Source organism: Brachycentrus maculatus, unplaced genomic scaffold (genome assembly GCF_059751285.1).
Source record: "Brachycentrus maculatus isolate JH-2025_06_01 unplaced genomic scaffold, ASM5975128v1 h1tg000285l, whole genome shotgun sequence".
Lineage (NCBI taxonomy): Eukaryota > Metazoa > Arthropoda > Insecta > Trichoptera > Brachycentridae > Brachycentrus > Brachycentrus maculatus.
In genome coordinates, this window is record NW_028281036.1 from 841,100 (window position 1) to 855,791 (window position 14,692).

A 14,692-nucleotide genomic window follows, 5' to 3' on the forward strand; every position below is an offset into this window, starting at 1 on the left:
TCTAGTGATTCAAGAACAAGGTTTCTAAATTGGTTCATATATATATATAGAACTTCCAAGAATTTGAGTAGTGTGGTTGTCAATAATGGGTAGAATTGGTGAATATTACACCTGTGTAAAGTGATCACTTAAACCAGCCTATGACGGTCGTCAGCCCCGTAAATGCCCAGACTTCCATATTCTTCTTCATCTTTGATGAGATGTCAAAAAAATATAATAATGATATAAATATAATTTATGCCATTTCACTCACTTCAAGTAGCTAAACGGTACAGCAGACATCGCTCATATATAAGATATCAGGTTTTTTGTGCTCAGACGTCTTTGTTGGTTTTGACTGATGAGTAAACAACACGCTTACTGTATTACTCAGAAGTAGGCATTAGCAATCGAACTAAAGAAACCGAATTAAATAATGACTTCTTTAAAATAAGTCGTTACATAATTCGGTTTTTGCATTCGATCACTAAAATGAATAATGAAATCTACTAACGACCGTTATAGGCGTAATCATTAAGTGATCACTTTACTCACGTATAACATTCACCAATTCTACCCATGATTGACAACCACACTACTCAAATTCTTGAAATTTCTAGATATGTTGATCAAACTATATATTGTTCACTAGAGACATCTATGGTGGGATGTTGAAAGTAAAAAGAGTAATGTAAAAGTAACTCCTGATAACAGATAATCCAGATTTGTGAACAAGTATTTGGACACACTCAAAATGTTGTATCATAAACATTAGCTGGAAAGAAATTTTAACCGAACAAAGTTTTTTTTTAAAAGAATAACTTGCAAAGCCTCTACGTAAGGATAGGGAAGGTAAATGTGAAAAAAACATCACAAACACCCAGACCAATTGAAAATAAATCTTTCTTGAATTTATTTGAACTTGGGAATGGAACCCGAGACGTCAATTTTGCTGTCGAACATCTACCCAACTACGCCATGCTAAAATATGGATTTTCAGCAAAACTAAAAATCCACATTCGTCTGCATCTATGTTGAACTATAAAATAAATCTTGGAAGCAATGTACATTTTAAAAAGACTTTGATGTATCAAGTACCCACGTTTACCCGAGTTTAAGTGGCGAGAATCGAACCCGCGACGCCAATTTTGCAGTTGAGCGTCTACCCAACTATGCCACGGCGTGTAATGAATAATCGTAATCAATGAACCGACAAGAGCTATTATTTGATAAAAAAAACATGTAATGTATGTAAGTTAATTATATACATAGTTATACTTTTATGTACACAACAGTTTATTTTTATTTTTAGATTACTTAAGAGAAAACCTGTAATTGAAATGTTATTTTTTAAATTTTAGTATATTATGTTATTTTATTTAAATATTTTAAAAATTTAATATTGCACATACCGCTCACTCCTTTCAAGAACGTCATAAATCAAAAATCGTAAATTTTCAGTTTTGCATATTTTCGGAATGCCAAGAAAATGTACTATATCCCAGCAAAAGCGGCATAATTTTAACTTAATATTTACCCGCTACTGGGCAGAAAGTGTTGTTTTTGCATTTTGATGAAAAGGTATTGTTTAATTATTTTTTTAAATAAAGTAAAATATTTTTCAAATTGAGAAAAAACTTTGGAGAAAAAAGTTTACTTAAAAAGATCTGTTGCACAGTAAAAAGTTTAGTGAGTTGCTTGATATTTATTTTTAGTACATTGTATTATATTTTTTAAACTTTAAAAACGTGCTCCTGAAAAATAAAGTTTTTTGATTTATGACGTTCTTGAAAGGAGTGAGCGATATGTAAAACAACAGCAGCGTTAAACCATTATACGTATGCAGGTAATTTTTTTTGATAAACTTCTGTAAAACTTAAAATCTATAAAAAAAATTATCAAACATTTAAAACCAAAATAAAAACATATAAGACTCATCTCTACCTAGACTCCAAACCAAGGAATATTTTTTTAATTTTTAATTTACTTTGTTTATTTAAAAATAAATTAAAACGAACTCCCTCTCTTAACACAAGAATCTACTTTATTAGAGAGGTAGAAACGTTATATTTGAAATTTATTGTATATTTACCAACTATTTTGTATTATTTAAATATGTATTTTGTAAAAAAAAATAAAAAAAAAATCTATTGGTTTTACAATAAATAAATAAAATAAAAAAATAAAAAATAGTACCAGTTACCAATTAGCAACAGTCACACCTCTACTCAGATGTTTTTTTAAATACTTGTCTTGTTTTTTAATAAATTGTCGTTGGATGGCTAATCACCTGTAATTTCCTGAAATATGTCCGCGTGATTGAATTATTGTTTTATTCATTTTAACGTCCTTTAGTTTGCCTAATCAGCAACGAATTATCCAATTAAAATCATTATATTCTCTAGCGAATTGCCGATGGCCGGCACTCCAGACTTTTCTACTCGCACCACATCTGAACGCGAGCACTTTTGGATTATATATATATATATATATATATATATATATATATATATATATATATATATATATATATATATATATATATATATATATATATATATATATATATATATATATATATATATATATATATACATATGTATGTATATTAATAACGGTTTTTTTTGTCTTTGCCTTCAAACTACCTAGATATGGCTTTTCACTACAAGATTCTGACCACATATGGGCGGAACATGAGACCTGATCAGAGGTCAATAACATTTTGACTGAGAGAACGAAAAAATACGTTATTAATAATTAATAATAAGTGGCACGAATAACCGATTAATGGTACGATGTTCGAGCACTGATAACCGGTTATTAAATATCTTGGTAATTAGTCCATAAACCAGAAAAAAAACAGTAATGTACAGGTTACATCTATTTTTGTCCGCCTACGTAGTGAAGTGGTTATCACGTTTTAGTTTAAATACTTATAGCGTTTTAAATTATTTTCAGATCAAATTTAACTTATTTACAAATCTAATTCATTACTCTTCATTTTTTTGATAAGTAAATTTAACTTTGTGAAGTTACCAATTATATTTATCCCACTATTTCTTATAACCACTAAATCTACTTCTTCTATATATCATTATCAAATATTTTGTGTGAAGTTGAGGCTACGTGTATGAAAAGAAATTAGAAGACATTAAAAAGAGCTTATGACAGTTTGAAAATTAAAATTAAAAATATTCATGCAATAGAAATACTGGTTTTAGTTACTTATTAGTGCTTGTATATTTATGATATATGTTTTGTAATAAGATAGAAAAGAATTCAATTAATATATTATGTAATATTTATTATCTGTCCGCCTCCGTTGTGTAATGGTTAGCGCCTTTAGCTACCGTGCTGGAGGCCCGGGTTCGATTCCCAGGGAGGGAGGATGAAAATAAATATTGGTGATTTTACACTCTAATATTTATTTAGCATTACCCTGGACTCGTCCCTGAAGTGCAGGAGTGATTACCTTGTCTTCATGTAAATAACGATCAAGATAACACCGTGTCAATACGATGCAGTGCCCTATGCACCCGTGGGAACAGTGCAAAGATTGTTTGCAAGTATGGTTTGTTTTAATTCTATTCTCTCTGCTGTCTTTGTGTATTTGATTACGCATTTTTATCGATTGTTGAGCAGTATGATCGATAATCCTGAAATTATCCGGAGCATTGGTCTGTATGTTCCCGATAGTTACCTGAGACAGCGTCGGCATAGATTGTTTCACATTCCTATACACAGGACCAACCTGCCGATGGTTATGCCTGTAGGAAGAGCTACCGCTATGTTGAACAATATCTCATCGGATATTGATCTGTTCCATGTGTCTGAAAAATATTTCCGAAGCGGGATTCTTTTACACCTATAAGTCTTCTTGCTTACTTTTAATATATACGGCTTGAATATTGTTTGTTTTGCAGAGGAAGACCGAGAAAAACTTGGCACGATCAAGTATGCCAAATACTTGAAAGTGGTCATTAAGTGGTGGTTAGGAGTTGAAACAATCGGCGTGTATGTATGAGGAGATGCATGAACGTGGAAGAGGCGAAGAATGTTTGCAAGGACAGAGTGGTGTGGCGTTCTATTCACTCTTAGTTAGTTAGTCAGTTTTTTTAAAATATTGTTTGTTATGTATATATTAATTTTTTTGTTTAATAAAATTGAATAAAATGGAAATAATTGAATACCCCTGCGGGGAAGCGGTTATATAGTTGGGTACTTTAAAAAAATAAATTATACATTAATATAATCAGTTGGCGACTACTGTTTTCGCTGTCAAGGTATTTAATAGGTAGAGAAGATAATGTCACCATCGACATTAGGTATGTACATACGATTAGCAGGTATCGAATGGGTCCAATTGACCTCACCTCATCTGACCGCGAAAATATTACCCGGCAGCAGTGATACCTCAATGCCCTGCAGCCGATTGGGTTGGTATTACCAGGGCTGTCCAAAATGGTTTAGCAAAGCAAAACCGTAGAGCGGCATATTTGAAAAGGCAATTCTGCTTAGTAGACTTGACTGAAACGTTTTTGAAATTACTGTAATATTTTAAAGCGCCCTGAAGTGAATTTATTACGCTAACCCTCCCTTCCCGGTGTTGTGTACCTAGTACACATTGCTTCTAATAACCATAATATATATTAAGATTTAAAAAATAGCATTGATTTTAAAGATAATATTAAAAATAATCAGAATTAATCGGGCACATGGGAGGTATTTTGTGAATATCGGAAACAAATTCGCGTATAAACAGCGCGTGAAGAGTGTACAGGAACCGCGACACTATATTCGCATCTCACTTTTGCATACTTGCACTGTGCAAGGGCGAGGAGCACAAAGCTCAATGATCTCTGGCTTAGCAGCAGTAGCTTTTGGGCTTCCAACAAGAGTGGACCTATGCTTGTTCCTTAAGCGTTGCCAGAAGTTTGTTTGTTTTTTTTTAAATATTTCAGCAAATAAATCTAAATTATTATATTTTTACTTCAATTATAATTAATTAAGGGGATTAGCTACGAATGTCCGTATTTTTCCGAATTAAAATCGTCAAATTATTATAACACTCTCCTTATCATTCACCATGAACGATCAATGATAAGGAGAGTATTATATTACCATACCACAATGTTAACAATGCTTTTAAAATACAAAATAAAATACTATAACTTTGTTTTTAATCAGTCAAGTAATACTAGGGTTATCAATCAAAATTAAGCGAAGCAAGGCGGCGCTTTTGAACAAGTTTTGCTCTCTCAAAAGAGAATAATGCATTGAAAAATTATAACCGTATGTACAAACAGTTCAATATCAAGGCTATTGGCTATTAGTAGCCTGATATCATTATGCGTTATACAAGCATATCATTTTTTTCCGGATAGGATTCGTACCTAATGTAGAACGTATCTATACCATACATATAGAGACTAACTGCATTCTGCGAAGATAGTGATAAATTAAGAACTACTTATATAGTTTTATCCACATAAATTTTATTTGACCAGTGATTGGGTTTCCTCGTAACCGACGTCATCAGACCGGACATCACCAGTTATTTTATATATTAAATGTTAATTAAAATCAAATATTGATTTTTTAAGTCTTATAAATTATGGTTAAAAAAATACTTTTATCTAACTTAATTTTTGTGACAATTGTTTCGCCTTGTTATGGCATTTTCAAACTAATGTTTTTGACATTTGAAAATGCCACGACAAGGCGAAACAATATCACAAAATTTATTTTTATGACCACTGCTGACAATTCGTCGGCAGTTCTCGTCAGAACTTCGGGACGCGGATCTGACTTGGGAGGATGCAAGGGAGCTGGCAGCCGACAGAAAAGCCTGGAGACAGTTTGTGGACTCCATATGCTCCACCTAGGGAGCGGATATGGTTATTGTTATTGTGTTGTTTTTACAATAAAATACAATTTAGTAGACTCAAAAAAAAATCAGTGTTTGGTTTTAATATTTAATTTATAAATTAAAATGAAGTTCTACAAATTAAACGCCAAATCTATTAATAAATCACCAGTTATGTAGAAAAAAACTATTAAGTCGTTATTTTATTATATTGTGTTTAATTTATTATAAAATTGTCATATTTATGGTAAGTGTAAATTTAGTCATAATATTGAAGAAAACTGCCTTCAATATTCAATACGATACGTAGTATGCTCTCAAAATAAAGTTAAATACTTATGTATATTTAACTCAAAATTATAATAAAGTAATATGCATATTCTCAAAATAAAGTTAAGTATGCAGTATGCTCTCAAAATGCAGTAAAACGTGTGTTTTTCTCAAAGTAACCACAAAGTAATATGTTCTCAAAATGAAGTAAAGTATGCAGTGTGCTCTCAAAATGCAGTAAAACATGTGTTTTTCTCATAATAATAATAAAGTAATATTTTCTGAAAATGCTGTATTTTTCAAAATAAAGTAAAGTTTCCAGTATGCTCTCAAAATACAATAGAATAAAATACGAAATACAATGAAGTAAATTTTTCTCGTTTTAAAATAAATTCTGAAAACAGAATAGATAAACCTTTGCTTTAAAAAGTCCCCATTACAATACATGGTTGTATTTACAATAGAAACGTGGAATGAGTGAAGTGTTAAAATGTTTTTATATGGTTTTCCCATTAACGCATGACGTCATATCTTTAAATGTTAAAATACATCCAAACAAAAACAAAGATGGACTGTAGGTACTTAAGTAGAAGTAGCCACTCTTATGCATACTCACATACCTTATGATGACCGTCATTAAACTAGAGAACCCCACAGACCACTAAATTTATTTTTCAGACACAAATAGGACATTTTTTTAAAGAGAGAAATATTTGTGTTTTATTATTTACACAAATATTTCAATTTTATACTATTTCTGTGAGCCTAAGCTGCTCACAGAATATTATTAGAAATAGGTATCAAATTGTGGTAGAGTGGTTTCGAACCGAGAAACTCTGACTTATGAGTCCGCGACACTAACCACGGGACCACAACCCGACACTCATTTACTACATTTAAAATTTTATTTGTATTGTGATAAAAGGCGAATTACTTGTAAAAAAATTATGTAAGCACTATTAATGAAATAATAATAATTGTTGTAAAATTAAAACAAAGAAAACATTATTTTGTACATAAAAAGCATTGTTAACTTTGTGGTTTGGTAATATAACACATAACACTCTCCTTATCATTCATCGTTCACTTTATGTAATACCACTTTTAAAAAAACGTGACTACTTTTTCGTGACTACCGGAAATTCGGAATAATCATCAGGTCAAATGTAGATTAAAATGAAATAGTTACGGTCTGACATTTATACAAAAAAAATTGAAAGTAAGAAAGAAGACAAATGAATCGAAATAATCGGCGGGTAAGTATGAGAAGAGGCGAAGAATGTTTGCAAAGACAGAGTGGTGTGGCGTAATATTCTCTCTGCCTACCTCTGCGGGAAGTAGCGTGATGCTTAGTTGGTTAGTTAGTTAGTTAAAATGAGATTATATTTCTCTTTTTATGTATATATTATTTTGACTAAGTGCCCATTTTGTTTGTAATGTACGTAGGTACCTTATTTTTTTATTACATATTTTTTATTTACATAAAAAATGTATTTATCAAAGGACAAGTCGATACTGTCATACCACCATTTAATTTATATTTTTAAATCACAATAAACTTCTGCAAATAATTTTCTCTAAGTGAATGAATTAAATTAATATATTAATACATAAAAATAAATGCAATATCATACCTCAATTTATTTTCATAAATCTTTAAGTGCCTTGTAGTTTATTGAACTTTAAAATTGTTTCACAACACATATTTCACAATATTTTATTTTTACTAGCAATATTTAAACGCGAGAGCACTAATTCTTTTAAATGTAAATATAACAAAAGCACTTATAAAGTATTTATTTCTTAAAATGTTTCATGTAAAAATCATAAATGTTACGCATTTTATCGAACAGATATTTTAATAATAACGTACAACGTACAAGGTACACTATTAAATTGTATAGACGGACCTCACTATTTTTATATTACTAACGCTGCGCGCTGTTATGATTCAAGATTGGAACTAAAAACTCAAATTAATTAATCATGGAGTAACCGGATAAACAAAGTCGTTATATCAAATTTTGCGCGCTACAATCTGCGCATGCGCAACGCATTATCCAATCGGAACGCGGTATTGCTCCAAAGTCTCCAACATGGCGCATCGAATTTTCATTAAAAAAAGTAGCTTCTCTCGAAAAACGGCGGTGCCGTCAAGTTGGTACTAGCATTGTGAATTGCAAATGGTGGGTGGCGTTTCACGTCGTTTTATGGTCAGTGAATTATTTACGTAAATCGGTGCAAATTCGTGCGGAAGGCGATCTCAAAGGCTGCAAAATGTCGGACAGCTTGCCTCCGACGAAGAGACACCTGACGAGACAGCTGGTAAGTGTTATTTATACACTTTTATAGTGAAATAGGAGTGACGCCATGGTGGCTTTATTCGGGATCACGTAAACATTGGCGGCCGAACGTTTTGTTGTGCGCAAGATTGCAGTTTTTCATTGTAATTATCATCGTGAATTCTTTGTTTTGTGGGATATTTTCTCTTCTCTTCGTCCTGTCTGCACGGTCATCGCGGCATTTCTTTGTGCGAGTTTTTTTTAATTTTCTTTTCAAATGCGGCCGCCCCTACAGATTAGCGCATGCCAAGAAACGTCAAATTGCAATAAGCTGCCATATGTGTGCGATTTGGATTATCTCAATCCCTTCATTTTGCGAGTCGGGGTCCTGACCCGAAAAAGCGACTCCCATCGGTCGCGAGCTAATCTCTCAGGATGTAATGCTGCAGAAAAGTTTTTATTGATCTCGGTGCAATTTGCACACGTATGTTTTGATCCGCGAGCGACAAGTACCGAAGCCAGTGCCTCCTAGATAAAAATTGTAATGCGACATTTCAGTGAACCATATTTTGAAATGTCGGAAGTTTTAAGCATTTAGGAAAACAACATATTTTTGATTAGAAAAAAATATTTTGCTTATAAATGAAGTATTTGATAAATCGCTCACTCCTTTCAAGAACGTCATAAACCAAAATTCGTCAATTTTCAGTTGTGCATGTTTTCGGAATGCCCAGAAAATGTACTATATCTCAGCAAAAGCGGCATATTTTTTTTTTACTTAATATTTACCCGCTACAGGGCAGAAAGTGTTGTTTTTGCATTTTGAAGAAAAGATATTGTTTAATAATTTTTTTTTAATGTACTAAATATTTTTCAAATGGAGAAAAACCCTTCAAGTTTTACCTAAAAAGATCTGTTGCACAGTAAAAAGTTCAGTAAGTGGCTTGATATTTATTTTTAATACATTGTAATATATTTTTAAACTTTAAAAACGTTCTCCTGAAAAATCAAGTTTTTATTTTTATTTATGACGTTCTTGAAAGGAGTTAGCGATATAAGAATTGAAATACAAAAAAAAATACTCGAAATCAATTCGTCGTTTCTGCATACGTATTAAAAAAAAGGATTACCATTGTGTTATTGGTGTCTATATAAAATCAGAAACTTTGAACATAACTTTCCAAAACAAAACAATCGCTAGTCAATTATTCACTTCAATGTATTTAAATAAATAATTACTTGCAACTTAATAACATCAATTTAAATATTTTAAAGGGCGGGTTTTCCTCGGTTACCTTGCAAAATATTTTTGGTATATTTAGTCATAAAATCGTTTTTGCAAATGTTATTCGGTTGATATCGTGTATATTTGGATTTATTATATCCGGCATCCGTTATGTTAGAGAAAAATAACAAAACTTTAAAAATCAAAATTAATACAACGTTGTAAACTTGTAAACGATTTATCCTTTACAGCAGTATCAATTCGAAAGATATTTTACTTTTACCGATAAAACAATGTCGAAAATAACAAAACTAGAAATAATAAAAATCATAATGATATAGAATATTATCAAGTTATTTTATCACAGTTCTGCGGAACTAATGTGAAATTGGGCAGGTCATGTGGCACGTATGTCTGAAGATAGACGGACGAAAAGGGGCTTGACTGGAGGCCTAGAACAGGACGCAAAAGCGTGGGTAGGCCCTGGACAAGATCGTCCGATGACATTAGGATTAGGCGGGCCTGCACTGGAAAATAGTCGCGTCCAACAGAGAAATGTGGAAGTCCAAAAGAGGGGCCTTTGTTCAGTACTGGACACAAGAAGAAGGCTGAAATATAATAAAAATAGTAAGGTATAATTAATAACGTTTACAAAACATATAACTCTCATAACGAGCAAAAAAAATCTGCAAAAGTTGCTCCCTTAACGAGTGATATTTCGCATAACGAGTTACAGAGAAAGGGCAAGTCCTTTTTTCACGACATTCACTTGTGAGCCGGAGCTTCCGCGTCAGTCAAAACAAAACATGTTCGCTTAACGAGTAAGATTCTGGATCGAATTATGCTCGTTTTGAAAGGTACTTACGCATAAAATATTTAATGGGAGAGCATTGTTCAGTAAAAAATATTTAATGTCGATATCAACATTTGTAGGCTAACAAACCATCTCTAACACGAATGACATAACGAGGTTACATTTAAAAGTATTCGCCATGTTGACAGTCAATCGTTTTTACAATTCGCAAATGATTTTAACTTGATAAAAACGGAATTTAAATCGCCGCTCGCACGGTCGTTCGCAGGTTTACTGATAACGGCCGATGCGGCGTTGGCGAAATAACGCCGCCGCCTTGGGTTTGATATAGGAGCGCCGTCCGAGAGGCAAGGTATATTTACACCTACTACACGTAAATATTTTCATTGTGTACCATTTTGCCGGCTGCGTAGGTATATATTCGGGCGATTGCAAATTTTCACTCATGAATTACATGAAATTATAGTAACTTTAAACATAAATAGTAAATCCACTCACGAGTAGGCATAGGCTATGAAACTTAAAAAGTTGAAGCCTGAGTAGGGTCATGATAAGCGGTGTTGCAAAAGCCGTAGCTAGATTTCAGAGTCACTTGGACGTTAGGTAATTAAAAAAAAAACTACCCGCTTTTTTATCCCAAATCAATTCGTTTACTTTAAATTTAAAATCCGTGTTTAAAAATAAATATATATACATGTATGAATGTTCAAAGTCAATACCAGCCTTTCTCTGGCTGTTCTTAACATAAAATATCGATGCCATTGTTAAGTCGTTTCCATAAAAAAATATTTAATTTTTTTTACTAATCTGAAAGTAATATTTTTTTATGTTTTAATTTTTTAATTTTTTCTGATTTATTATTTTATTTTTTGCATTTCACAATATGTTATAATAACAAGTACAATAAAAAAATAACAAATAAGAAAGGTGTGTTGAGATGGTTTGGACATGTAGAACGAATGAGTGAGGAAACGGTAAAACAAATTTATGAGGCGAATGTTAGTGGGAAAAGAAGCAGAGGAAGACCGAGAAAACCATGGCACGATCAGGTATGCCAAATACTTGAAAGTGGTCAGGTTAGGAGTCGTAACAATCGGCGGGTATGTATGAGGAGATGCATGAACGTGGAAGAGGCGAAGAATGTTTGCAAGGACAGAGTGGTGTGGCGCTCTATTCTCTCTGCCTATCCCTGCGGGGAAGCGGCGTGATGATTAGTTAGTTAGTTCAATTAAAAAATATATTTATTCAAATAAAGATCCCACAAAGACATGGCATGCGTTTATTGAAATACTGTATTTTTTAAATAAAAAAAAATTAAGAAAAATTAATTTAATTCTAATAAATACCGGTATTTACCAAGTAAAACTTTAATTAAAAATGGATAGATTTTACTACACAGTGACTGCCGAATAAATTAATGAAATTGCTGTATTTTTTTTTACGAAAAACTTGAGAAACACCGTAATGTCAGATATTTATATAATTGACTAGCTGTAACCAGCCGCACGATGCTGTGGCTCAGTATCTTTAAACGGAAAAGAAAAAAAGACATAGCACACGTTTCCGAGTATACAGTATTTTAACAGCTGCCAATATATCAACACATTGTCCGCCATGAGCAACGTTTAGTTTTGCGCGTGTTGCAATTACGTTCAACAGATGGCGCTGCCATTTCGTTAAAAAACTTTTTTTTTTGAAAAATCTTGATTTTTTACATCGACGCGCTTACTTTCGGTAATCTTGCTTTTAAAAAGGAATCAAGTTTTGTTTGCACTTTTGAAGTTTGCTTTTTTGTATTTTATTTTTATAATCAGTTCTCTGAAATTTCGAGGATTACCGAAAAAAAAGCACGTCGATAGCAAACAGCAACGTCACTTCACGACGAGTGTCCAAAAACAATATATCGAAATTTGTTTGTGCTTGCATTATTTATTTATATCTAAATACAGTGATCATAGTAAAAAAAGTTTAAAAAAAGTTATTTTTAACCAATTTTTATGTAATCACCCCCTCCCCCCAATGGATCATTGTCAGACAGGAGGAATATCTAATTTAACATACTCAGCCTGTAAAGGATTGTATTAGACTCGTTTTGTGTTTATAACAGCCGATATAATCAATATTTTCATTCATCATTTTCTTTTGAAAAATTCGCCTTCGTAAATACGTTGTTTTCGTAAGTTGGTAATGAATGACGTCACAGAAACGATGACTTATTTAATATTGGTAACATTGCTAAATTATTGACGACTCTATTTGTTGATGTCTATGGTCCACCCCCCCACACTACTACTATTACACCTCTATAAACCGTAGACAATAAAACGTTGGATGACGGAAATTTGATAACGTATGGGAACGCACGTTTTTCGTTTTATTCAAATATCTAAAGTTTAAACCTTAATATCACCCTCAGTTCTCTACAGATTTCAATGAAATTTTTATCGATAGTCTTGTGATTTTTCATATTAATTTATTAGCCAGTAAACCAACATTGTGACAAAAATCTATTAGCCCGTTATATCGAAGTTTTACTGTACAATAGTCTTTCAAAACAAGATGTAATTTTTATGTAAATTGTGAAATAATGCATAAAAGGGTCTCTTTGTATAAATTTTTTTGAGTAGTGTGATTGTCAATCTTGGGTAGAATGGTGAATGTTACACGTGTATGAAGTGATCGCTCGAATCAGCATATATGACAGGTCGTAAGCCCTCTATACTCCCATATTCTTCATCTATGTTAAGGTGCCACATATTGCTGACTCCTTTCAACAACGTCATATATAGAAAAAACCTTGATTTTTCAGGAGATCGTTTTTAATGTTTAAGAATATAATAAAATTTATTAAAAATAAATATCAAGCCACTTATTGAACTTTTAACTGTGCAACAGATCTTTTTATGTAAAACCTGAAGGTTTTTTCTCAATTTGAAAAATATTAAGTATATTTAAAAAAAAATAATTAAACAATACCTTTTCTTCATAATGTAAAAACAGCACATTCTCCTGTAGCGGGTAAATGTTAAGTTAAAAATTTGTCGCTTTTGCTGGGATATAGTACATTTTCTGGGCATACCGAAAACATTGCACAACCGAAATTTTACGATTTTTTATATATGACGAGTTTGAAAGGAGTGAGCGATTTGTAAAAATAAATATTAAAATACTCTATTGGCTCTAAATTTTATACATAATAAATTGTTTTGTTTCAACGGTTTTTGTCTTTTTTCGCCACATTAATACATTGGCAAGATAAGATTACTTTTATTATTTCTTTTTTACTAAAATAAGATTTTTTCAAAAACTTTAGTAATATGTGCGTTATTTACAAAAATATTCGTGGAAACACATGTGGTACTCGAAAATCATTTTGTTTTTTTTCGACATAGCCACGTTTTTTTTTTAAATTGATAACTTTGACTTGAATGTAATTTCGGACACACATATTCTACATGTGAAACGAATGAGTGAGGAAAGAACGATAAAACAAATTTATGAAGCGAACGTAGTTAGAAAAGGAGCAGAGGAAGACCGAGAAAAACTTGGCATTATCAGGTATGTCAAATCCTTGAAACCAGTCAGGTCAGGAGCCGAAATAATCGGCGTGTATGTGAAAGAGGCGAAAAATGTTTGCAAAGACAGAGTGGTGTGGCGTTCTATTCTTTCTGCCTGAAGCGGCATGATGGTTAAAATATAACTCATTTTTGGTAAATACCACCATTTCATATTTATACCATAGTGTTATTTACCAAGTAAAAATTAAATTAAAAATTGAGATATTACCAAACGGTGACTGCTGCCTTCTCTCTGCCTACCCCTGCGGGAAGCGGTGTGATGGTTGGTTAGTTATATTCTTCATTGCATCTGGACTACTGTAATAAATATATCAACGCTGGATTGAATTATCTGTGCCCACCTTTTGGCTCACGAGTGAGTAAGTAGCGCGGAGATTAAATATGAAAACAAACATTGTTACTAAAGTATTATCGACGGTTTATATTTAGATTACTGGCCCTTATCGGTAGCCATTAAAGGATTCTTCGAAAGGTACCGTGTAAACCGCCGATAATTATTATAATCGGCACATGTTGAAAATATCATTTTACTTTCGTGAAATATTCGGTATCATAATCCGCGATTTATTATTAAATTTATTGGTAGGTGTGCAATATATGACCTATTTTCGCGAGATATTTCATCGGTAGGTGTGTATAATATTACCTATTTTCGCGATATATTTCATCAGTAGGTGT

General features: G+C 32.2%; 2 protein-coding genes across 2 annotated transcripts in view; one reads left to right on the top strand and one right to left on the bottom strand.

The window, feature by feature from the left end:
• LOC148305121 (calcium release-activated calcium channel protein 1-like) overlaps nt 1-8,080 on the bottom strand; it is a 70,115-nt gene extending 62,035 nt beyond the window's left edge. Inside the window, exon 1 of the mRNA XM_088267218.1 lies at nt 7,750-8,080. The gene's annotated coding sequence lies outside the window, so the exon portion shown is untranslated. The remainder of the gene's footprint in view (nt 1-7,749) is intronic.
• A 204-nt stretch (nt 8,081-8,284) lies between these two features.
• Kdm2 (Lysine demethylase 2) overlaps nt 8,285-14,692 on the top strand; it is a 37,930-nt gene continuing 31,522 nt past the window's right edge. Inside the window, exon 1 of the mRNA XM_088267165.1 lies at nt 8,285-8,440. Coding sequence (XP_088123291.1) covers nt 8,393-8,440 — 48 coding nt within the window. The 5' untranslated portion in view covers nt 8,285-8,392. The remainder of the gene's footprint in view (nt 8,441-14,692) is intronic.